The sequence below is a fragment of the Tyto alba genome, unplaced genomic scaffold (genome assembly GCF_018691265.1).
Source record: "Tyto alba isolate M040663 unplaced genomic scaffold, T.alba_DEE_v4.0 Super-Scaffold_27, whole genome shotgun sequence".
Classification (NCBI taxonomy): domain Eukaryota; kingdom Metazoa; phylum Chordata; class Aves; order Strigiformes; family Tytonidae; genus Tyto; species Tyto alba.
The window spans coordinates 32,366,420-32,393,106 of NW_024881301.1; the positions used below are offsets into that span (position 1 = coordinate 32,366,420).

The 26,687-nt window shown below is 42.4% G+C and overlaps 1 protein-coding gene across 15 annotated transcripts in view; it reads right to left on the minus strand.

Moving 5' to 3' along the window:
• IKZF1 (IKAROS family zinc finger 1) overlaps positions 1–26,687 on the minus strand; it is a 69,092-nt gene that overhangs the window by 24,466 nt on the left and 17,939 nt on the right. For all 15 annotated transcript variants that reach the window (XM_032999349.2, XM_042797969.1, XM_042797975.1 and 12 more), the window contains one exon: positions 23,762–23,881. In XM_032999349.2, coding sequence (XP_032855240.1) covers positions 23,762–23,881 — 120 coding nt within the window. The remainder of the gene's footprint in view (positions 1–23,761; positions 23,882–26,687) is intronic.

Consider the following 26,687-nt stretch of genomic DNA (forward strand, 5'->3'; position numbering starts at 1 on the left):
TCTGAGTAGAGCAACCATAATTAGTTCTGCAATGCCCTCAGCACTTCATCATTAAAATTCGGAAGACACCACAACATAGGTGGGACTGATTCAAACTAACTAGTTATTTAGCTATATAAAAAGCAGAGGCATCCAAGTGCTCTTAAAAATTACTGTTTTGCCCTCTTCTTTCTCCATATAGCACATTGCCCAGTTAATCAAGTATTTGTGGTGTCTGCATGTGTAAAATGCTGAAAGTTAGAGGCAGTTCAGAATTGGCTAAGAAGTTAGAGCCTACAGTGCAACTTAATTGCTATGGACAAGAGGAAACACCTCAACAAATAAAAGGGGCTGTATGCAGCCCACGTTGCACAAGCTGTTACGTAGGGCTTCTGTTAAAACAGGAGCCAGCAGTCACTGTGTCACAGGAGGGAGACCCCTCTCACAGCGGGAGGCGAGCATCCGAGGCCTGTGGGGCAGCCCAGCGACCTTATCATTTTTCTCAAGAGAGCCGAAGTCTTTAACACGGGCTGCAACATGGCGAAGAGGGGGCGGTAGATAAAAATGAAGGCTTCCTAATGAGAGGCTCTCAGCTGGCTTTTTAAAGTGAAACGAAAATAACAGCAAGAGGAGCAGCAGTACGAACTGCTGGGGCACACCTGCAGGTAGAGCAGACTGGTGCTGAGGGATAAGGAGATCCTCCCCGAGGGGTCCATGCTGCCCCTCCTTTGACTCCACGTGCCAATCAGCCCTTGGCAGCCAATTTCTTCCCTACTCTAATTTTGGCTTTCAATCAAATGTGTATTATTCCAGAAACACAGGCATCCCCAGATAAGCTATCTCCCACGGGACAACCGGCGCGAGGTGCTCCACCCATGTCACGGCTGGCAGCCACCATTTCCTCCCACGGCTGGGCGCCCGTGGCTGCCTGCGGGGAGGTGCCCGCCGTGACAGTGCCGGCGCCGGCGCCGGTGCCCGCCGGCGTGCTCGGCTCGCCTTCGGCGGCGAGGAGCGGGGAGCTGTGCTCACTGCACTGCGAAACACATCAGCGCGGTTTCCCGCGGGCTGCGATGAGACCAAGCCGTAGGGGATGCAAAGTGGACAAAACAACCAACCATGCCCTCTCTAGGTACAAAAAGTGGCTTTTGGTCCTTGGCGCGGGCTCCCACTAACTTCCCGTTAGTTACCTATGAGAATCCTCTAATGCACCAGTAAAGATGGACAGGTTAAAGACAGATTCAAGTAATGCCCTCGAAACCTACTCACACACTTGAGGCTAGGTGCTTTTTATATATCTTTCTGAATTCACGTTACAGCAGGAAACAATCTGTAACCAAGCCAAGGGGCTGATCTAGTTCGTATTTACTGTCTTTGTTGTGCTACTCGCTCGTACATTTTGTGCTGGATTCAAGTTGCTTTTTCAAGGGACTGTTAAATACCTGGCTGCTTGATGCTCATCACCTGAAGTACCAGTAAAACTAAGTTTTAAAGGTGAGAGAAAGAGCACTATCAAGAAAAGCCATGATAAACCTATCTCTCAAGTTCCACATGAATGTGTAACCCCTGCTTCCTCTACACGAAGTGCTCTGTGTCTTTTACTGGCTGTGTGGTGGAGAAGCTGAGGGAACCACTGCAGGCTTGCCGGTAACAGACTTTATTGACACTTTTCTGTTTTGAGAAGTAAGCTGGGAAGATTTTCAAACTGAAGGGAAAGGTTTGCTGATAAATGATGTCAAGAAGAGAGCTTCTCATCCTCAATGTCTTTGTCTCTTCTGCTTCCAGCAGATTTTTTTAATGTGGGCATTAAAGGATAAGGAAGTAGCAAAAGAGCATTTAGCAAGAAAATTTTAAAAAGCAAAGTAGTCTCAAGTAACAATACACAACAGTGGGGGTAAAAACACTAGCATATATGAAAACACTCCTGACTCACACAGGTATATCTGTGTGGATACACAAGCTTATGTGCCGAGTCTGGCACCTGCGGAGCTCTGTTCTCCAGAAATGCTATAGGCACAAACGTTGTGGCTTATGCTCTTCCCCACACAGCAACAGTTACCCAAGAGAAGCAGAGCCTCAGACATGCGATAAGGTAACATTTCCAAGGCTTCTGTAATCCTTCCACGAAGCATGCATTGGTGAAATTCATGGGTGTTAATCTGTCTTCAACTAATGCAACAAAATGGCAGTCACACATGGCAGCCTGGGAGAACACGAAAAGAGTGTGCACCCGCAAAGATTAGTGTTTTGGAGAAGAGGAGCCGCTATGTCAAGATTTAACAGGGAAACTAAAGAAGCTCCTCACAGATGGGAGGGACAGGCAGGTTCTTGCATGAAGCCATGCTGTCATGGCTGGGAGTTGTCCTTACCCTGCTGTAAATCTAAGGGTTACTGTGGGGATCCCTAGCCAAAGCAAAGGGCTTAACAAATGCAGAAATACGAGCAAAGCACAGCTACACACATAAGGTGATCGGTTACATACAATTGGTGTGAACTGTAGTTAGAGGGGGAATTTTAAGCCTGCCTGACCAAGAGAAAATTGGTGAAATCTGAACACATACAAAAGGTTTTGGTCAGACCTGTACCAGCTGAAGACAGCAGTCGTTACCCTGCAGAAGAAAGCTACTGCTTGGGAAAAATGACGGGTCTGCAGTAGGAAGTGTAGGACCCAGCTCCTAGGCTTGCTGAACAGCCAGCCTGGTGCCTGGAGGGGCACAGGGACAGGCAGAGCGATGAACTGTTTTGTATATTGCTACAGAGCACCTAAATTTGCCTTGCCCTGAATGCAAAGTTAGCTCTTGCAAACCTTCCCCTTTTCATGCTCCGGCTCAGTGAGCTGCTTACACATCTTTAATTTTGGCCCTGGAGTGGCACAGAGCTACCCTGGCTCAGGATCAGGCCCTCACAAGTTCACCCATGTGAACAGGCTGTGCCTCCACTGTCAGCGAGATGGATGTGGGGACTTCTACCAGGGACTGTTTAGCTACCACGATGATGTCTTGAGCACTATTTCACGCAAGTGTCCATAGTTCCCCAGCTGTCAAAGGGTCAGTAGATCTAAAATTAGACCAAGCAGCTGTGTTTAGGTTTGGGGAGGTGCTCATGGGTGCTGTGCCAAGGCTGTGCACTATCAGTCTCCTCTTTCGAGAAGAGGTCAGAGGATGAAATGGAGAGGAACCTAGCCATTTCAGCACTTGAGAGGGAATATTTTATGACAATTTTATTATCTTGCCTACTCAGAAAAAAAATTGCAGAGCAGAGTCCTCTGTGTCCCCCTCACCAGACAGGGGAAAAAAAAAACCCAGATACTGAAAGTTTATTTTAGACTAAAGCAGATCAAATGTAGTCATCACTTTATGAGTGATGAAGTAGACGATCTCTTTTGGGACTGTGCAAAGAAGGTAATTCCCGGGTACCCTGCTTTAGATCTGTTAATCCTGAGTGCTCGGTTATTTTTCTAGAAGTATCCATCTGAGGTTATTGAAGTTTTTTCTTTTTGGGTTGTAGAAATATCGCCAGAAGGTTTTGCAATGTAGACTGTTGTTTACCTGATTACAGTGTGCTCAACAGTCCAGTGAAAGGAAATCCTAATCTACATCTTCTGGGGAAAGGCATAAATTGTTGTACACAAATCCTAAAGAAATTCTCTGGCTGTAGACATACCAGCTAGCTCTTGAGGAGAAAAACACCAGGACAAAATTAATTATTTCCCATGATGTATTGCAGCCAGTGCTTTGCTACAGAGGCCTGGAGTCCCCCTCAGGAAATCAGTCCTCTGTGCTGAAATGGCAAGAAAACTCAAATGATGGTGGGAGACTCTCAAACACTCAGAGATCTGGATCATTCTGCAAGTCTACAAACTCAGTTCAGTCCACATTTTTTAAAAAAATGGCCATTTTTCTTGTGTGCTGTTTCCTTGCTTTTACCTCAGGAAAAACAAGCCCTCCTTCCTCTCCCTGAACAGAATCCAACCTTACCTATATTAGTGCTATGAGAAGCCATCCCTGGCATTGGACACCCCCTCTGTGAGGCATCCAAAAATTGCAAAGCTGTGTACTGTTTCCTTGGGTCTCTGAACACAATGCTAAGAGAAAAACCTAGATTTCACTAGCTTTCTGCAATAGCTGACTCAAAAATGAGAGATTATTAAAAAAATCCCAGTTTCTCAGAAAGATGTGGGGAAAAATATGTCAGAAGCTCAGGCTAACAAATTTTCTACATGTTAAAGATACTACGTCAGGAACAGCATCCTAACTGAACTTTCTAGCTCTGCTCTGCAAGAACACCTCAGCTGTGATTCGAAACTACTGAATTTAGGAGTCGCTATTCCTCTCCTGAAGGGTGTCTCCAAAATCAGAAAAGAACCGTGCCACAGAAGGGAACTCCAGGCTGAGGTTAAGTTGGCTTTCTGGTGCAGGTATCATCATGCCTCCAGAGGAGAAAGGCCAATATGGCCTCATTCAGGCACTCAGGCACAGCTTCCTCAAACTCTTAAGAGATCTTCAGCAATGTTTAAGGCTGGTGAATGTAAAAGGGTGTTTTAAAATTATTTTACTGCTCTCTTGAGCAAGTAATCCGACATTTGAAACCCACTAGAAATGCAGTCAAGATCACAATCTTCAAACAATCACAATCACCATGCTGAGTATCATTATCTTACATCAAAATGCAACCGTTTTCTTAACATGGATAGATCAAGAAAACATCCAAGCCAACACGATGCTGGCAGAGCTTCAACGGAAAAGGTTTTCAAAATAATAGTTGTTGAATTAAATGGTCTCCTATAACACCACTCTAGACTGAACTGTCATAAGTAGCCCAAAACTGACTACTACGAACAGGAGAAACCTACATAGACTGCAGAAATTCCTCCATCAGGGCCTTGATTTCTGGCTGAGGTATAGAACAGAATCATCTAACATGGTTTAACAAGCATTCAAACAGCACTTGAATTTCTCCAAACTCTTCCACTCATTTCAATATGCCTACCAATTATTTCAACATTTGTCCATCAACACAAGATTTTCACAAAAGCAACTAATGTTTTGGTGCTCTGCAACTTCAGACACTAATTAAACTAGATTATCAGAAAACAGATCAGCCTGGAAAACAGTGATCACTAGAAAGCAGACTACTGTCTCAAGCTCTATATCTGAATCCTGGTTATCCAGTCACCTCTAAAAATCAGGGCCACCCCCTGTTTAGCATGCATGTGCAGGCAGGCATTTGTTAGCTCCTCACAAACTCTGTTTGCCATAACCTGTGAGTTGATGAGTGGAGAAGCAGTTAACAAAAAGGACATCATATACTGATTTCAAAGCTCAGAGCCAGTTGAGGCACTGCTTCCCAATCTGCAGCACAGGGAGACTATAAAACCCTTGTTCCACTGCAGCACCCCAGACACTGCAAGCAACTGTGTGGCAGTGGAGGGCAGTTCTGAAGTATCTAAATTATCTGGGAGTTTAAGTCTCCTTGACTTTTAGTGGTATTCAGATTTCTTAAAACAACTTAAGCCTCACATGGCGGGTAGAGAAACAGCAAACCCACACTGAGAATGCTGTTGAACCTAAGTCCGATCGCAGCCATAGCTGAGAAACATCGCAGCTTCCCCCTTGTCCGGCTTAACAGGAAACCTCTATCTACTGTTCCTCTAACTCCTTCCACAAACACACAGAGCAGTCTGGACATATTACCCATTTCCTCCCAACCCACAGCTGTTTATCTCCTTAGCATCTGTCATGGCCTAGAAGTTTGGAGCAAGTCCTACACCAGTTGCTATGATGTAAATTTAAATCAACAGAGTTGAAAGGCTGGAGAGGAGAGGACCTGTAATTAATAGGTGCCCTGGGAAGTAGGTGGAGCAAAGTATGTGGGAGCGTTTCCCAGCTGCCTGATACCTCAAGAAGGCTACAGCACCTCCTCATTTTCATCCATGGCATCTTCCAAAGGTTTACTTCACACACAGACATTGGCACTAAGAATATTTTTTCCTTTGAGGTTTTCTTGTTTTTTTCTCTTTTCGTTGTTTAAAGGGCAATGCTATGAGCTGTGCATAACACAGGCCTAGAGGTCTGCTCAGCTTTAATGTCTCTGCAGGCAAGTTCAGAAACACGTCAGGGCTTTATCTTCCCTGTGGCACCAGTACTGTGGGAGACCCTTAAACTGGCACAGACTGCCACTGCTCCTTTGCATTCAAGGACACAGTGATGATTCAGTTTGGGATTATTTTAAACTAGGTGGAAAGCCATTATCCCAAGCTCCCAAGATGGAAACCTTGTGACTTTCTGTCATTTCTCTTCCTTATTTATAAATGTCTCCCTTCTTTCCCTCAGTCTCCCACTCCTGCCTCTCCACCCTGACCTGCTTCTGCGCGCTCCTGGAGGTGAAACCAAAGAGCTGCAGTTGTGACACTGCAGTTTGTGTGTCATATTGTAACTGGGTTTCCACATCCTCCTCACTCTGTTGTAAAAGCACTTGAAGAGGAAGAAGGGCAAATAATGAAATATAGGAAAGCAGGAAAAGAGGAAGCAGCCGAGAGACAGCAGCCCAACTGAAATGCTAAGAATTATGGAGAAGTGACAGAAAGGGAAGCACAGACCAGGAATTATACTTGGTGGCTTAGCAGAAAAAAAAATTAAAACAAACAAACAAAATATATAGGCTTAGCCTTTCTGCTTCTGCAGCAATCTTCTAGATTACTATTCCTCTCCAACTTTTGCCCACTTGACCTGTATTCCCCTCCCACTTACTTTAAGACAGCTACCAAACTGTGCTGCTCTGTCTGTGTCTGGACTTCACCAAACTTGATCCAACCACCCCCTCCCACCCCCTTATCTTCATCTCAGCCAAGAGGTGGGACTCCTCAAATTGCTCTCAGAAAGAAAGGAGGGAATTCAAACTTGAAGAAAAGCCCTCAAAATGCCTAGCTTCAGGGTGAGAAGGCTTGATTAGGCAATGGGCTTATTTGCTGAAGGCACCCACAGAGGACAGAGTGATGGAAGAGTACAGAAGGAAATTGGCTAAAGCAGAGTAGGGATTGCCTAACTGGGCAATCCTGCCCAGCCCAGCGGATGGAGCAGACAGCTTAGGAAGTCCTTCCACTGAGATCATGTACCATTCTGTCCTGCTCGTTCAGAACGAAACTTGGCTGGAGCAGAGAGCGTTTGAAATTCACATGAAGATTTTTCTCTTCTCTGTTTGCAGGCAAAAGAGATACAAGGCAGAACATTAACCTCTTTAAAAACAGAGCAGGACCCAGTTTTTTTACACTCTCCCATTTCTCAGGGACTGTTCAGCAAGAATTTGTCTGATAAAGGGCTGAGTAGAAAGTAAAAACTTGAGAAATGACCCCCTATAAGTATCACAACACTAATAGTTATGCATCCCTTTTGAGTCAAGCTCCAGTCTTTATCTTATCCGGTGGCTAACTGAAATTTGTAGTTTCTCAGGAAGACAGTGGTGAAATCCCACATGTAAATGAAGACAGGAGTCTTACACAAAGGTGTACTGTGGTATAATTATTTGTTCATCACTGCATGAAAGCTACCCCGTTGGAAGAGCTTGTTCAAAACCATTTGTGGCTATTCCCCCACAAAGGAGGCTGTCAGGAGGTGATAAGAAATGGGTATTAGTGAGGCTTCACTTTCTTTGAAACACTCCTGCACAGAGAATATCAACAGGCTCAGCTATTTTCCTACCATTTATCTGTGAATTAGGAAATATCTTCTGGGCCACTCGATCAGTGTTTAGTTCTTCAGCTAAAGTTAATGTATTCTGGAACATGTGGGGCAGACTAGAGATGACTTTACCTGCATAGAAAGGAGTTAGCGGTTTCCTCTTGCAAACAGCAACGCTCCCTTAGACATTACAGATGCTGCAGACCTGAGCTGCATGTCCCATCCTGCAACTCTGACTGCTCTTCCACTTCCCTACAGATTAAGCACCTCTCGTTCACAACAGCATAGTTTATTTTTCTAGAGATGGCAGAGTGACCAAGCTATGTAATACTCATGTACATGTATGTGAGAGGGACTATGACCATTGTGAAGGTTTTGCCTAGCTTGTCATGTCCTACCTATTGCAGAGAAGGGCTCGTGTAATATGTTCTGTTTGAGGGGCATGACCTGCCTTCTTCTGGCTTTACTGGTTCTGGTCTGGTTTTAACTTCAGTGGAGCCTCTCTTGATTTAGCTCAGCATTTCCAAAGACAAAAACCAGTCATGCAGCTGTTCAAGAAACAATGCTATGCCAAGTCAAATGAGTATTGTAAAAGAGAACTTAGCTATGGATGTTCTCCACAGCAAATGGACAGAATTTTTCTATTTGATTTTGGATGAGAATTGTCAAGAAAAAGAGGCAGAAATATGATCATTTTCCTGTCAAGCCGGTCATAATGTTACTTACTGTTAAACCAAGACACCAGGCAACAGCTAAGCATTGGCCTCTACTGCAATCCTAGCCATAAGGAACAGCATGAGTAGTTTGCTTGGTTAAGGAGCAACACCACAAGGGGATTTTTATGCTGATGTAAACTTGGTAAAAAGAGAACATTAAATAGCAATAGAAAAGGCCAATACTTGATTCAGAACTATTCTCAGTTTCTCACCAATTATAAGTAGTACTTATCTTCTAATAATTCTCTTCCTCACAAACAGCAGCCTTCTGCTTCAGCCTACAGAGGATTCAATAACAAGCTAATTTTATGGCCTCAAAGAAGGACAGGGCACTGCATGCAGAGTGAGAAAATATAGGTTTAATTCCTAGCTCAGCCACAGACTTCCTGTGTGGCCATGGGAAAGACACTTAATCCATCATGTGCCCTTACTTCCCTATCTGCACATTTTTCAATTCTTTTTTAATGGGGATAAGACTTTTTTTTTTTTTCCTTTAATGAGGAAACTCAAAAGCTATGTTGCTGTCCAGAGTGATTCCTACATCTGCGTACATGCCTCTCAAGTGTCCTAACACAGGAGGCTGAAATCTGGCCATGGTCACCCTCCTGGCATGTGTCTCTCAGAAGGTGACTAGGGACCATGGGGCAGACAGCAGTTGTAGTTTGAGAGGCTGCATCACTTGTGTATTTGTGAAAATGCCACCCATAATCTGTAATGCATCCTACAGAATTATACAAAGGTAGAATTACTGTCTAGCCTAATTAACCTTGGTTACACCCATAAAATACTGGATATCAAGTGCTTGGAGCCTTCAGCTGGCTCTCCCTTATCTGGGATTGCTCAAGCTCAAAAAGTAGGATTTTTCTTCCTCCTACTAATGATGCAGAAGCAGGAAAGGACTGATATTTTTCCTCAGCCGGACTTTTCCCATGCTACCACTCTGTTCCAAGAGAGAAATGTAAAAATCCCAAAGGCAACTACCTCATGAAAAAAAAAGCATAAACTGTTTAAAATATCCAAATCAGTTTTAATTTCCTGCCACACTGCAGCCAGCATGGCAGAAGTTATCAGTGGTCTGAGAAAGGAAACAAGAGAGGGGCTCAGCCTGTACCTTTTTTGTAGGAAATGACTAAATACTGAAAACTCTGTCATCTCCAGTTCAGCTTTGTAGCGCTTCTCATACATGTTCAGTTATGAGGTGTGAAATCTCACTCCAAAACCAAATTGCTATTTTTTTTTTTTTTTTTTTTTTTTTTGGTAATGCAAAAGATCTTCAGAAACATCTGAGCAAAAAGAAAAGCCTGGATGAGAGTATGGATTTGACCTCCTGAAATTTGGGCTTATACCTCAACTTTAGTCTCAGCTGCCCACCCTCCCAGGACCAGCCTCACTCCCCACTCTGTCATGCTGGCACCAGGCTGTAATTCCACTCGTTGCACTGGCACGACCCAGGACTCCTGCCTCTACAAATCAGGCATGGAGCTGGAAATTGGCCCTCCCCTTTTTCCAAAACTCCAAACAATACAGTGAATTGCTCCTCTGTACTAAGATCTAGACTAATTAGAAGTCATGAAATTATTTCCTGATTCCCAAAATGATCTCATAATTTGCTGCCAATATTTATTTTATTCCCTCATGTACCATCACCAAATCCTTCATTTATTTATGTTTACCTGTCCTATATTTTTCAATCTCACTTTTCAAGCTAGAGAGACATATCGTTTAAAACAAAGGTGAGCACTTTGAACCAAACCAATCCCATGGTACCCTGGAAGAACACACAAGACTATTTTGCTGCAACTATTAGAAAACAGAATTTGCTTTCTGGTCTCCAGAATACTATTTATGGCTTAGATTCCACAGCACAATTTACTACATCTCATTGTTCCCTACCTCACATGTACCTCAGCTAGGACTTGCAAGGCTTAATTAATGAATCATGTCCATACAGCCTCAGTCAGATTGTAAGCTTTTTGGGGCATGCTGTTGGTGTTTGTGCATTGTCTAGAGCAACAGAGCTCTGTTTCTTTTCCAGGAACACTGTGCCGCAATACAAAGTCATAGATAAAACCAACAAAACTGTTGGGAGAGAAATGGCAGCAGAAACACCCAAAGCTTAATTCGATCCCCTTCCCAGTCTTATATAAACAATAAGAACTAATATGGACAGAGGACATGCAATTATATGCAGTAAGAACAAGATCTGTGCTGTGAAAGCTGGTGCCAGGCGTTCATAGAGTGATCAAAATTTGGCCTCCCATAAGGTTTGATGATCTGTTCAGACTATCAGCGTTGGCATTTCCTGCCCTCAGCATTTATGGAATATCTGAAAGTGTCTAGCAGGCAAAGTTTCTGTCAAACTTCCTCTCTGCTCCTAGTCGCATGTCACAGACGCTGCCTTTTACTTGGAGGAATCCCTTTGTTGCTTTCTAAAGCATCTGCCCAGTTTGTTTAAAGTGCTTTCCAAATATTGTAAAGGATCAGACATTGCGCTGCATTTTTACCAAACATGAAGGATTCTAAGTGTAGAAACACCCAAATGTGTGTCCTAACGTGCTATTACACGAGGAAATCCTAGTCTTTCCTATGAAGTGCCAAGCTGCTACTCCTTGCTGCTACCAAGCCAGAGGGAGTGCATCAGTACTACTCAAACCAGGATTCACAATGCACCTAAATTGAATACTAACACCCAGACACTGTGGCTGGACTAAGAGTAAGGCAAATGAAAATTGTGAAAACTCTTCTCTGTTAAAATGCAAAGCAGCACTACAGAAGTTGCTATTTCTTACTAGCTAAGGTAAAGTTTGATACCCATGCCGTGGCCATGCTGCACTGTGGAGTATAGTGTGAGGTCAAGAAAGGAAATTAAATCCTGCAAACTCCACCAGCCAGGAACACATACATCCGGAAATACAGTTTGGGCTATTGGGTTATACAAGCTGAACCAGGTCATGTCCAGGCAAGATCTCAGAGGCTGCAGCAAGTGTGCAGACTTGGTCTTTCAAAAATTAACCTTTGCCTAGTAAACTGGTCAGCAACCAGAGACAAAAATATGGGACTGATGAATGATGCTTTGTTTATTTGGAGGAGAACACCTCAAGGAAAGTTGCTTCTGCCTTGTGCAACACAAAAAGACAAATCGTGCTGGTTGAGTATTTCTGAGCATGTAAGGCACTCAAATCCCAGCAATCCCAGTATCCTACTTGGAGGCCTTTGTACTCTTGGAAACGGTTAGACATCAGGACCAACACTTGCATTAGACCAGTGCTGAGAGCTCTCCTTGCCACCAGGACAAATGAAGCATGGCTCATCCACAGATTCAAATTGCTTCACCTCAAAAGCACCATGGAGTCCCAGCGAAGCTGATGCGAGCCACAGGCTTATGCCTTTGGGGTAACACGCTTCTCAAGTGTTCATAGAAGAGAACGTTAAAAGTTTCATTTTCTGTTCTCATCTATTTTATCGAATGAACGTGTAGCAGCTGTTAGTAGTGCAGGACTGTGGCATGCTGCGGCAAACCTTCCCAGCAAGTCTTATGAAATTTGTTTCTGCTGATGCAAACATGCTATTTGCTAGAGCTCCCCATTGCTATCTGATGAACTCCCATCCTATGCCTGAACATGAAAAACACAACCCGCAGCCCAGAATGTGTGGATCGCTGTGTTCTCAGGAAGTATGCAACTAATATAACTATTTATGCTCTGTTTCGCTGAAGGTAAAAAAAAAGAGGGGTGAAAAAAACCACCATTGCACAGCAAACACCAGTCCTCACACAGGAAAGCCAGGGACTGCATTTTGCTCAACTGGCCTGGCCTTTGTGAGGGGTTGTATTTTGCACTTGCCTGTAGCTCCCCAAGATGTGCAAAAGGAGGTTCCCTGAATGTCAGTGTTGCTTTCCGGGATGGGAGAGCAGAAGGATCCATCACTACATCTGTTACAGTGGTTCTTCTAATCATGTTCTTGTATTTGTTAGCTCAGTTAGCTACTGAAACATCTCTAAGAAAGTTATCAAGTTAGACATGCATCAGCTTTTAGTGGAAAGCTGTATCTCAAATGAGAGATACATGATACTATATCTGCATTTTCCATTAGACTATTTCAATATATCAGCCATCTATCCATCTGCTGTGAGGACTAGACATCCCCCAAAGTTTCACTGTGCAATCCTAAATTGGTATGGAACTCTAAAATAATCTTCCGGAAAACCCATTTCATCAGTGTAGCCCTCACTCTCCATTACAGACCTTACCTGAATAACACTGTAAGCAATTAAGAGAGTAAAACACCCAAATGCGGGAAGCAGCAGCATTTAGGAACTGCGGGGGAGGATCCTGAGAGCCCACGTACCCCTTCACTGCTGAGCCAGCTGCGGCAGGCAGCCGAGCCTCTCCAGGGCATCGCCTCAGGCGAGGAACACCAGCGGGAAGGATTGAGAGGGTGTGCATGTCTCCCTCTCCTCTCCCCAGCTCCCCCGATCTTCATGAACTCCTTGGTGGTCCTTCTCGTGCCATGACCCCATCTGCCTTCACAGCCCCCTCGCCCCGGCAGCTCTGCACAGACTGCAAAAGCCACAACTGGTACCATTGGGTCTTCCTCAGCTGCTGCCCACTTCCCAAATGGAATTTACACTTAGGTTTCTCATAGGGATACAGACAAATTGGCAGGAACTAACCTTTTCCTCTTTTAGGTTTGAAAAAAAGAATATTTTACAACATGTGTTTATTTTGCAGAGTATATGTCTGATAAGTCTTTTCTTTCCCTTTCAAAAAATATGAATAGCTCAGCTTTCAAGCTAAATGCTCTTTTGCACACGTGTGCTATTTTTTAGTTTTATACATAGACATACACACACAGGAATTTAATTTTGCAGGTATATAATTTTATGTGTGCTGATAGACATATCTTTATATGTGTATGTGTGTATGCATATGCATTTACACATGTAAAAGAGAGGACATGGAATAAATGGCTCCTGTTGGCTGGAAAATACATTGCCATTTCAAACTATTAACAAGAAGAAATAAATCCCAAAAAGTTTTAGAAATTGAAAATATTTTTGCATTGTCTCCTTAACACCAGGGGCTAAATTGTACACTGTATAAATCAGTCTCTTTCATGGCACACAGGAAAGAGATTATTAGCAATGGTTACACTGTATAGCTAATATACAGACTCATTAATGGGCAATTACAGAATAAACAATATCAGACTTCTCTAATCTGTTTTGCAAGGAGAAAATAAATTCCACTTAACACCACAATAAGCCCATGATAGGATACCAATTTTTCTAGGATCTACTAGCAATGTGGTGGTAAGATTAAGCAAATGTGTTACTACACCAGAGTGAATGCCTCATTACCATTATTCCTTCCTCATCTTTTACATGTGTTGGGCTTCAAAGCCACTGAAGTCTTTTGCTAGCACAATTATAATTTCTCATTTTTATTTCTACTTGCCATTATGTGGACAAATGGGCAGGAAGCTGAACCCCTCCCTAGAAAAGCCTAGTTCCCATTTGACTTCTAGATAAATTGCTGTAGGTCCACACCTGCAGCAGACAAAGTCCCAGTGACCATGCTGGCCATCAGCGCTTCCCCACCTCCCCTCCAACAACCAGCAAAGGGAGGTGCCAGTTACAAAATGATTTGGATTCTGAGAGAAAAAAAGGACAAACCCTGACTCAGAAAGGAAACCTGCGCCATGTCAGTGCGGAAGGGATGTTATCACCTCTTCACTCACGGCTTCAGCCTGGGGAGATCAGGGGGGTGCTCTGCTTAGGAGAGACAGAGACATTCAGTGCCTGAACTGTGACTATAGCCAGCTGGGGGTCAGGTAGGGATGGATCACAGACAATTCAACACTTCCCTCGGCCACATAGGTGCTCCTTTCCTTTTGAAAAACTGGGCACAAAAACTGAGCAGTCATCTCAGTCCACCCCACAATAAGGCAAATAAAGTTTTCACAGTGAATTCTATATGTGCATGTGTTGCTCTACCCTGAAAATAAATTCTCATATGGAAAGATCCAGAAAGATATCTCTGAAACCCAGATGCAGTGTGAGGAGTGCAGAAACATCAGTGTTCCCTAGCTGACAGTCGCCATTTCTGTGCTAATGAAACCATCCTGCTTCAACACCAACCACTGCCACCACTTCCGAGCATTGCAACATGTATTCACAGCAGGAAAAAACAGGCTCATATAATATAAACTCAGTCTATATAATGCTGAGGTGCACAGTACTGTAAATAAGAATGGAATAATCTCCCTCCAAAAAAACCCTATGCCATCATTAAGAATCAGAACGCAAAGCTCTTAGCTTAGACAAACAGCAAAATACAAAAACTATCAAAGATTTGGGAAGTTCTAATCCATACCGGGGATGTTGGCTGATCACAGCTTCTTACAAATACAGGATGCTTTTAAATGATGAAATACGGAGAATTAATATTTCCTCTTCTATTAATTGCAACACAAACTGAGAGTGTCGCCAACTTTAGTTAAAACCCACCTTTCCATTGCATTAAACATTTCTGTTACATTACTTAATCAGAAAGGAGGGCAAAATCATGTGCCGATACTCTCTGTTGTATGAAGGAATTAGCAATTCATTTTAAAGCTCTCAATTTTATTTATTTATTTATTTATTTTTTAAGGAGGGGTCACAGAGCAGGCAAGTTCTTACGTTGTTCCATAAAATAATCTAGAAGTTACTGAAAACTCTGGTTAAGAGCCACTTCCTCAGAAGAAACATTTCCAGGGTAAAAAAAAACTGGCTTACATTAAAGTTCTCCTTACTCTTCAGTCTCTTCTCTTTTTTTTTTTTTTCTCTTTTTTCTCTTTAAACTCTGATATGTGGCTTGGAAGAGTGGAAGTTAATTCTGTCACATTTCTCCACTTTTGCTACATTTACTATAGTTCTCAAATGAGATAATTTTGGACCACCTTTGGGGGATGAGAAATGGGGGAAATGGAAGGTGAAAACCAAAGAGCAAAACATGGACCTTAATTTTTCTTTTTGGATCAGTCCCGTTTTGGTTGGAAATTGAGAGTAATTCTGTGTTTGCTCTGCATTTACTAATTCTCTGCAAACCTTCAATGGGGCTCTTAATCCCATTTTGAGGTATGGATTTTGGCCTGTTAGTGTTGAAATCTTATTTATATCAAAGGAGTAGGAGTTACTCACTTGCAAAAAACCCATTTGGTGTCTGTGGTTTGACTATGGCTGATGGTGGAATGATAGATTAGATACCTTCTTGGGATCTCTTATTCCTCCAATTTAGACCCCTAAATGCTTCTGGGAAACCTCAGTGGACACAAGAACTAGGCACTATTCCTAATTTAAAGATGTATGAAAACCAAAGAAAGAGAAGCACAGACCAAATGGGTTACTTTACTAGGAATTACATTCCCTGCATGTGCACCTTTACAACACAGAATTCACTTATGGCGGAGGGAGGGAGCAGCAGAAAGTGTCTCACATGGCAGGCTGCAGGTCTAACCTGCTTTTGGGCTGCTGCTCTGCTGGCTCACCCGTTTGGGGAAGCAGCTACAAGAGGCAGGAGAGTTTCCAACAAGCTGTCCCTAGAGGCCAAAATCCTGGGGCGCTGGCCAATCCACCTTCACAAGTTAACAGCTTGTTGTGGTCACGCTTCTTCACCATAAATGACATGCTGAGGGTGAGCCCGCATGGGTTGCTATGGCATACCTACCTACCCGGGGAAAAGCTTCTGCCAGGGACACCTGGGGCAAAGCTTTCCACAGAGACCATCTTCTGAGGCTTCAAGAAAACTCACAGTGAGCTCAATGAGAAAGGTTCTGAGACAAATCTCTGGCCTGCTGCCATGAGTGGTGTTTGCTCCTGGCTTTAGGACTACAGCTCCAAACAGAAACTCCCTCCATCCTCCACTCTTTACCATAAAGGGTTTGTTCTACACTGAGGCAACCTGTGGTGGCACAGCCACGCTGTAAATCCTTCCCTGCAAATCTCTAATGCGGGGATGCAGCCACAGCGATGCTGTATTTGCGCATTTTGCTGCGAGACAGAGCCTGAGGAGCTCACACCTGAGGGGAGAGAGAGCATCATGGCAGGCCCTCTGCAGCCAGAAACTGTCTCCTCCCAGGGAGGCACCACAGCAGGAGCTGAAATTACAGAAATGTGAGGAGAGGCTGAACAAAATCAAAACATCAGCTTGTTCCAAAACGGCGCCTCTGTAGAGGCAGGTGGTCCCTATACTGCACCTCAGTCCAGCAGTTAAGCTTTTCACTCAGGGTGCACTCCTGAAGAGCACTTGAGTTGAACAAGAACTTGCTCAAGGGAAAAAGCAACAAAGAGCAAGCAAGAAGTAATACAGAACACAGAGATGGCTGGTGTTGGAGGTCCATCCAATCTTTTGATGCAGAGTCATTCCCTTAAAATAACCTGAGGTTTAGCAAGCTGCAGTCAGAGGTCCACCCCAGCTTAAAATATGGCCCCCTTCCAGCTGGAGCCCTGTATTTCTGTGTTGTGCTGCAGCCACGGCTGAGATCCTGCTAGATAATTTTAACTCCCGAGCTAGAATGAGGCTTATCTCTGAGGCACATCTCTTCTGCTCAGATAAAGACAACTTCCTCTAACTGCTGATTAGATCAGCAGGTTCAGTATCCGTACCTAAAAGCCACACAGCTAAACACACTGCATCTCCCCAGTTCAAACAATGCTTGCCGCTTTCTCAACGCTGAAGAAACAAAACTTGCACAGCTCCCAGGCTTTCCCTGGCTTTTGCACTGATGTTTCCTTCTGAAAACATAGCAGTACCCAGCAGGCACGCATTAAATTGGCCACATCTCCACAAGCTCTGCAGGTCTGGAAAAATAAGGAAAAAAACCTGAGAGCTTCAGCACCCACTGCAACATCATGTTGCCACACAGTGGCAACAGAAACCGTATTTCTACCACACAGGCGAGGAGTGAAAAAAGTCCTCCCAAAACTAAATAGAAATCACTGGAAAAATACAACTCTCTTTTAGGATCAATTTTGTTCTCAAGGATTTGATTTTATCACATGCTCCCTCTGCGTCAGAGGACAAATTTTTATGTGTCTGCTTACACAGTGGCTCTGCCCTGGCTTTGCATGGGCTGCATTAACTGCACGAATACTGCACAGGCTCTGCTGGGGCTGCAGCGGCTCTCCTTTCCAGACTGGCTCCTGGCTCACCCTCCCTTCGAGAAACCACTTGCAAGTTGGTTTTGAAAACGTTCACCCTCCACTACTCGCAGCAAACATTTTTAAATTTGATAAAGGAATTTGCCTTCGGTAAGAGGGCTGTTTTCCACTGGCCTTGTGAAAATTTGTGCACATTCTACTAAGTCCTAAGGGATTACATTGAGCAGAGGTTGTCTCTGGCAGTGTGGCTAATTACTCGGCTTCCCAACAGCCCTATCTATATACCTGAGTCTTCTGCACCTCACTCTAGCACACTGTTTCACACTATGCACACGCAAACCATACATTTGAAGGCTGGTATATACCATATATCCCATAGAGCATATATAAAGGCATTCATTACATTTGTAACATGCCTTCTCACAGTAAACCACACCCCCCATTCTCCACTATACAAATTATTCCCAGAAGAGTTTTCCATACAAAATGAAAATAGTCCTGACAAAAATATCTCCTGTGTTCCCCTTAAAAACAGGTAAGTCATACTGGCAGGGTCTCCAAGCATGCAATACCAGTCCATACTGGGGACTGATACTTTGGGGCTAGAAATAGGGGCTTCAGACCAAACAAGAGGGGAGATTCCTAACTTCCCTATTTTTAAAAGTTCCTAAAATACTTTAGTTACAAGTTTTTCAATTCCTTCAGTAGCCTCCTCAGTTGGCCTTTCAAGCCCTGTTTCATTGTGGAGAGCTAGAGACAGTTCTTAAAGCACCCCAAACCATCTTGAAACAAATTTTCTCTCTGCTCTCAGAGCCAGTAGGGCTACATCAGGTGAGACAGAGTTTATCAGCAATTATTTACAAAGGCTTATCAACTCCTACACGCTTTCATACCTTTGAGCAGCAGAGATGTCCATCTGAAATTTGAGAGAGTAAAACACATTACACAGCCCTCCAGGTTACTTTAGCTCTCTGAATGATTACGTGTCCACACAGACACATGCCACACGTGCTTTTTATTACTCATGCACAGTACACTGCCTTCATCGCCACTGAGCTCCCACAGGAGGAGCGTACAAAGATGTTTAGCTCTGCCAGTCTTTTTCCTTTCCCTGCGCTACAGAAGTACCAGGGCAGCAGAGAGCTGGACCTGCCTCAAGCAGCAGGACCGATTTTGCAAGCTGGGGTGGGGCACTTCCCCTTTTGGCTTTTCTCCCTTCTCCCCTCTGTCTGCAGCCTTTCTACACTTTTACTCTGCCTCCACCCAGCTATGTGTGAGTTGCAGCAGATTTATGTAATGGCAAGCTGTTGTGGTTGGCCTGGTGGCCCCTCTGCAATGCTCGTGTCCATGCTCTCAAATGGCTGAGCTCCTTTTAAGGAAATAAAGCACTGAAGCAGCTCAGAGTGAGGACACTTGCCTGCACCAGTAACCAGCTACTCATGCAGGTTACCACCTCTGAATGCCCGTGGCTGGGAGGGGGGACCCCAGGATGCGAAGGCCCTGCCACGTTCCCAGTGATGCCAGGCACTGAGGCTCTGCAGCTACACAGGCTTCTGCTCCTGTAACTGGGTTGTGGGCGGGAGGTAACATCAGTCACTTGACATTTCCCACTGAAGGAGAAAAATGTCAAAAAGCTCTTTCCTTTTAACGTCTCTTCCCATTCTAGTATCCTTCATTTTAAACAAATAGAGAGTTTCTAACTTCATATAGATCTCATCTGCCTTCTATTGATATCTAGGATCACCTTGATTTGTTGCTTTGGGTATCTTCTGTCAGTTGTCCAGCAGTTTCAAACAAATTTTGTGGGATTAGTTCCTGCCAACTCTTCCTCTCAGAATGAAGAATACCTCTACGCATTATATATTCCAGGTCCAGACTGTAGCCTGTGACTACAGTGGTGAGTACTTTTTTCAGTGAGAAACCCTTGGTTTCTGTGTTGAAAGTCTAAATGGTCATCTTCAGCACCAGACAGCTGCCTGTGCAGAAATGGTGAGCCCACAGCCTCTTTCTGAGGCCAGTAACACTGTGAGATGGCTTTTTGACTTTTACCCATGGATGGCCAGCTACAGTATGGTCAGTTATGGATAAAGGAAGGTACCACTTGCCTTTCTAGGCAAATGCTACCACTGCAGCAAATGGCTCTTTCTGCATGAAGTAGGGTCTAATCTAGAGCTCACTGAGTCATTAGCTTCCCACACATAGCTTGAATTAGAATGCAGTTCCAGAGCAGAAAGATCCCTAAACTGCAACCATCTACCACGTACAGGATGCTCAGCACTGACTATCCACAAAAGGTACATGCAACATTTAACCTGAAGCTTGAAATGAGACAGTAAGAATCAGCAGAAGATATTTCATATCAGCTCCTATGTTGTAGGTTAGCATGGGAAATAGGGCTGCCCATCCAAAGTAGGCTGCAAAACACTAATTCTTAATGGAATGGAATTTTGGTGGGATGTGTGCTTCTAAATACCTTAGATCAAAATTTCAAAAGGGTATTTAGGAGAGGTGGTAAAACAGAGTCTCTAATGCCTTAAAGAGCTGTGAAAATCTAGCTCTTTGCTTGACTGAGAAAGTGGAGTTTGTTTTCTAGAAAAACTAAACGTAGTACAGGTGGCTGAGCAGAGTAAAAAAATAAAATAATAAAAAAGTTACAGGTTCCAGATCAGCCTGAGAATTAAATATGAGGCAGAGAAGAGGACAATGTAGGAAGAAGGTCTGGGGGACAGAGCAGCAGCAGTGAAATTTGCAGGAGGAAGCTGCTCAACACATAGTGGCATTCTGGGAGTTACAACATTAAAAACATAGCAAGCTCATCAAGGAAATTAAGAGACATAGCAGTGGCTGGAACATGCCTTTTAATATGTTCCTCCTTTGTTGTGCTGCTTGGGGGTTATTATTGTTGGTGACTTCACTTCCAGAAATGACCTTTTCACACCCACTTAGTTTTGCATTGGTCAGAAGCAACCCATGTCTTGGGTGCCTCTGTTGGGACACAAGTCAAAGTATGCATTTCATGAACCTCTGGACATCTCCCTTATGAAATCTGCACCCTCTCTAGTAGCTTTAAGTGAGACATTCAAAATCTGAAGGCACCCAATAAAATCTGGCAAGTGAATTGAGTACTTTAACTTCTGAAGTCTACAACACCTTCATTCTCTGGGCAGGAGAGCTGTTTCAAATGGTTCTCTCTATCAGGTCTATACACCAAATTCACATTCAAGTCTCAGCCTAGGGTTGGAAGAAGCAAGAAAGGAGATTTTTGAAAACATGCGGAGGAACTAGAGCCTATCTTTCTTTTCTAAAAATAGCTAATTTCCCCTAATCTTTGACTTTTAAAATGCTAAATTGATGAAAAAGGTAATTAAACTTTTGACTGCAGGCTTAAAGGTTTCATCAAGGGTTACTCCAAATCTGAGTAAGCAAACAGTCATTTGAACATTTCTATCTCACGGTCTGATTAAAATTCACAACAGATTTCTCACCTAATTTTAGTGAGATGATGTAAATACTTACTCTTTTCAATTAAAAAACCTGCAATTTCTGTTGTTACCTCTATAACACTACATGTACAAAAAAGTCCTCCAGGGCCCAGCAGCCCTCCTCCATAACGTCTGACTCAAATTACCCTTCCTCAGTGCATGCCATATGGACAGCTGATCTCTCAGGGCATTACAGATTGAGTGGAATGCACTGTAAATCACATGTTGAAATACAGCAAAGTGCATAGGGGATTCCCTTTTGACTAAGGAAGCAGATGGGACATTAGGAAAGTCATACAGAGAAAAGTTGTTGCCCAGTCATATTTGCTCATGTGTGTTGCCTGTCAGTTATCACAGGCCACAGTCTATCTCCCAGCTATGAGATATATATAATATCGGTGGTTCTTTACAATACTCTCCTGCCTATCTACTGTTCTTCAAACTACTTTTTTAGATCATCCTTTTCTACCTAAGTTTGGTGATAAATAGAGGTGAGAAACAGATCTTAGGACTTAGAGATTATAGTGTTGCATTGAACACCAAGCCTGTCTACACTGACATGCCATTGCCTACATGGAAAGACAGTCCCCTTCATCCCTAATACATGTGTGGGACCTTGTAGGCCAAACACTGCTCCTAAAGCATCGATTTATCCCTAACAGATTTTCTTTTGATGATGATCCAGAATGTGAATAGCAACCCTACAGTTCCTGATATATTTGTGGCGTGTGTTCAGGCGATTTTTTTTAAAATAGGGAGCATTGATTTTTTCAGTACACTGTTTTCAAAAAGTTAGTTTAGGGCTAGAAAAAGGAGCAGAGGAAGAGGTAAAAGTGTATGCAGCTTCACAGAAAAGACAAACATTGCAAGCACTGGAGTTGATACTTATAGTTAAGATCATCTATAAAACAGAGTACTGTGAATTGCCTTTGTTTCTGTTGACTCTGGTAAATGTCTCACTACAAGATGTGACCCTTCAAAACCAAAGAGCTATGGGTAGAGAAAGTGGCTGAGAAAAATTGCTGAAGTCAGGATGTGGAAAATCTAATTTATTACTGAGTGCACTGAGTAAAACTAATGAGAATAACAGATGGAACTTATCATACTTAGGACACCAAAGATAACATTTTCTCCTTCTTTTACTACAGTAACTTCTAATATGTGTTTATATTGATATGTAATTGAACTGTTGGGAAAATCATTACATCATCAGCAAACAAATTTTATTTTGCTGGCCCTGTATGATATTTGCGAGGTGAGGTAAATTCAATGTAATCAGAAATCCTGTTTGTTTGTTTGGGTTTGAGCAAGGGATTTTTTTAAAAAATATTATTTTTAAATCAAGGCTTAAATATTTTGTAGGGTTTAGTTACTGTGGGAGAAAAGAGACTTAAGTCATTTTACTGAGTTGATACACAAGCAATAAATGCAAGATTTTGTCCAAAGAGCTTTGGGCATAGAAAAAACTAACTAGGTAAATGATCAGATTATTAAAAAGAATTTTTAAAAATGAATTTGTTTATAAGGTATGCCACTATGCATTTCTGAGCTGAACTTTATGCTCACATTTTTGGTAAGAGGGGATCAAGTGGTAAATAAAGTGAAGATGCATAAGATGCTGCATTCTCTTCTAGCTAGTGGTGGAGTTTGGGAGCAGGGTCTATTCCTAATATTGACACCATCCTGCTGTATTACCTTGACTTGGATATTCTGCCTTCTGTGCCTCCCTTTCCACCTACAGTCCTTTACTGAACTTCCTTAAACAATAAACATTTAAAGGCACTTGCAATCTTTCTGTAAAGAGTCTTCTATCCTGACCCTCATTCTTACGATGGGAATGTAAAAATGATGAGCAATACTTTTATTTGTGAACAAATAGACATATTTTAATAGTTACTCCCCTCCTGAAATATATTTATCATATAGGGCATTGAGCATAGCATTCTAGGAGTCACTGTGCTTTTTTCTGCTTTTTTTTTTTTTTTTTTTTTCCTACTAGTAAACAAGCATTGTGCTCAAGTGATATCATCTAGTCTTTTTTAGTGGACTACATGTGAGCTGGTCCATGCAGTAGTCATCAGCATTGCTAGTCCTTAGTGTGGAATCTGTGATCTCTAAGAAGAATCAGCATTTTGCAAAACCATCTCTGGACAATAGTTTCTTTTAATCCAAAAGACATTATCAGTTGTGGACTTCTACCTAGAAGAACAAAATTCAAGTATTTTCTAAAGTTCTCCCAGTTAAAAAAATCAAGGGTAAATTATGATCAGATGTTGGAATCTGAAAGATATGACTACTGTGTATGTTCTGGTATGACATTTCTGGAGAAATCTGAATAGCATATAACATTCAAGATAGCATTCAAATTAATAATAAAAATAATAATAAAAATACCTTAGAGTTTACAGAATTTTAATCAAATCCGAGTTCAGATAATTTTGACCCGGAACCACATATTTAATTCAATTTCCTTTGCACAATTAAAACATTCTTTCCTGGGGAGAGTTTCATGCAATCAGTCATGCTTTAAGATAAATAGTAGGATCTTTATAACTTCTCTGTGGATGAAAAGGCTTGCTGTCCTTCAAAATGCCTTTCCTAAAGAGAGGGTTGCACAAAAAACACTAAGCACCTGAGTAATCCTGTGCTGAATAAGATAAAAGGGCACAGGACCTGCTTGTATACCAGCTTGATAAGGAGTACTTTAACTTTATTGGCATATTACATTATGTACTGATATTTCTTATCAGAGTGGACTAGTCATCTTACCCAAGATTCTCTCATTTTTAGTGCTCTGTTGGCCTCCAGTACTGGTTGAAAGGTCCTCTGGTACAGGCATAGGTTCATCTGCATCATCTGGGACATCACTAATTGGAGGACTTTCTTTTCCTAGTAGCGAAGGAAGTAGCATCAGTTAGTCATCAGAGTAGCCTCATTTTCAAATACTACCGTAAGAGGAACCACAAACCAAATAAAACTTAACAAAAAACCTAAACACTACTAAAAGCATGAGATTCTTAAGACCAAAACCCGCTGTCCTGTAGAAAAAGCTTCTTTTGAATGCAGGGAAATTATATTTGTGAAGAGGTTGCATGGCCAATGTCTCTCACAAATTTGCTGAAGTCTGGGTACACAGTTATCAGTCTTACCATTTTGGATATTTATAATATGCATGGATATTTTTCAGCTGCTATGCTCAGCAGATCCAGTTTAGACAACATAGACGAACAGATTACAAATGTTATTAAATGGTCATCTCCTGTAAAAACTCTTCTTTCTTCCACAAATGCTCCTTGAAAGCACATCCGGATTTGCTTCCATGACATAGTGAAGACTAGCCCGCAAGTATTCTGGGGCTCCAACAGAACTACCAAAAAAATAAAATTTTATCTCCAAGTAAAAATTCAACTATGTCTTCAGCAAGCTTCACTAATACCCAAAGATCAAGCTTTGGCTGGTCCTTCTGCGTACATAATTAAGTGCTGGTAGCTCCAGGGACTTCCTAAAATGTGTACAATTAGCAGAGGTCAGTCAAAACATGACTTCAGGAGTGTTATAGTCTCTTATTTGTAAAGAGGAAACAAACCCCAGGATCTTGTGTACACAAGGTTTTGCAGAAGAAAACAGCCTAGTGCTTTAATGTGTTACAAGTATTATTGAACTGTTTTAGTGCTGAATGCAGTACAATAAGGACAATAACTCTCTTGCTAAGTATTGCACTTCCAGAAACGGTGAGGTTTCTTGATTTAGCTCTCAGTCACAGCATACATGCCCTGCCCACAGTACTATCTCTGTCTTGCAGAGCTTCTTTTAAAATGACTTCACACATCTGTAACAAAAGCGTGCCTTGGAACAACTACCAAAAGAATTATCTAAGTGAGTAGTTTCATCAACTGTTACTAAAAAGCTGGTCTTTGCACTAATAGCAAAGAATGGAATAGGCCCAGAGCAGGATTTGAACTCAGTGATGTTCACATAAGACCTTTGTCTCCAAAAGGGAGATGTTAACAATTTACACTGATGCAATCTATTAGACATCCTGTGTCAATCAGCACACCAGTAAGGGCAATAATTTCATGGCACAAAGGCCTAGCAAATTAGTGGGTTTTTTTCTAATGAGAATTCCCTCGTTAACACACAAACTTTCCTTAATTCTGAAATCACTTCTTGGAAAAGGAAAAATTAAACCAAATATAGCTTACTTAAGTGACACCAGTCTGGTGATGACAGCTATGAATTCGACCTGAAAGAAGAAAACAGTTTCCTCCCAGCTTCCTGAATGGAACAAAGCATCATGCTTTCCAATCTATACTGATTGTGACGGGGGGTGGGAAATGACAGGTAGGTTTAGGTCGTCTTCCAAATTAGCTGGTTTGGGTTGTTTGCACAAATCTAGGTTTAAATGAGCAAAATGAGTGGGTGACCACATTTCTTAATGATGCATCTATCAGACTGTGGAAAAATGTCTAAGCAGGAGCGGTGGGAGCGGCATCAGGTGAACCATGTAAAACTGCAGCCAGAGGAGTTGAGAGTAATGAAGGAGCAGTCCTGCACTGGCAGAGGGAACGACTAGATGATTTCATAAGGTCACCCCTACCTCCAGCTTCTGCAGTGTTCCTAAATGGGCAAAATCATACCCACTGGATGCAAGTGCAAGAATGAAGGTGAATTGTGTAAGTGGAAAAGAAGGACTATGAATTTTACAGCAGAGGAAAGTAAAAGCAGGAAGTTCATTGAAACAGTTTTTGCCATTCACTGTTTAGCTCCTTATTTAGTTATTCCTGTATTTTTTTTTCACTATTTTTATGGGATGCAAGGAACTTAAAGAACTGCCAGTGGCTTTCCAGTGCAAGTCCCATCCTGCCAAGCTGAGGTATATCTTACAGATAGGATGCATGGGTGAGGAGAGACAGCTGAAATATTTCAGCTTTTTCTACACTTCCTCCCCACCCCCCCAAAATAAAAACAAAAAGCCAGAAGTTTAATCAGAGGGCAAGAGGTAGTCTGGTCAGAATCAGCTCTCTTGACACTACATGTAGGTTAAGGAAATTTGTTAAAAAGTAATAGTAACCAAAAGCCACCTGCATCTTCAAAGATTCAAATTGTGCTCCCAGTTACAACAATGAAAGTTGATGATTTGACTGAGTCTAGATTCAGAAGAACACTTACCCTAAAAACGCAAAGGCTTTTTGGGCTACAAACTAACATAAATATCAGACCTATGAGATAACAGATAGCAAACAAAACCAAAACTTTCTTAGTGTGTAGGCATCCTACAACAAGCAGGCTAAGTAGGATGCTTTGAAGGCAAGACAAAGCACTCTTTTGGAATAGAAACCTGTTAGTAGATCAGTACTTTCACAGTTTGTGGTGAACTGTTTTGTTCACTAAAGATACTAAACTTCTACTTGTTAAATTAATAGCTGTTTGCCTGTGTGGCCTGAATCAGACTGGCCTCTTGGACTTGGTGGGGCAGAAGCCAGAGATGGAGTATGCTTCCCTCTTTGCAGGAGACTGCAGTTAAGAAAACTCAGTAAACTTGGCTTTAATGACTCATTTCTTATATTTCCATTTCTTCCTGTTACACATGATCAAGAAATCCCTGCATGCAAAAAGGCAGGGTAAAAAATAGTGGATTTAAAATAGTTATATTTGTTCAGCTCTATGTTTTGGATTCTAGAGCATGGTATTTGTA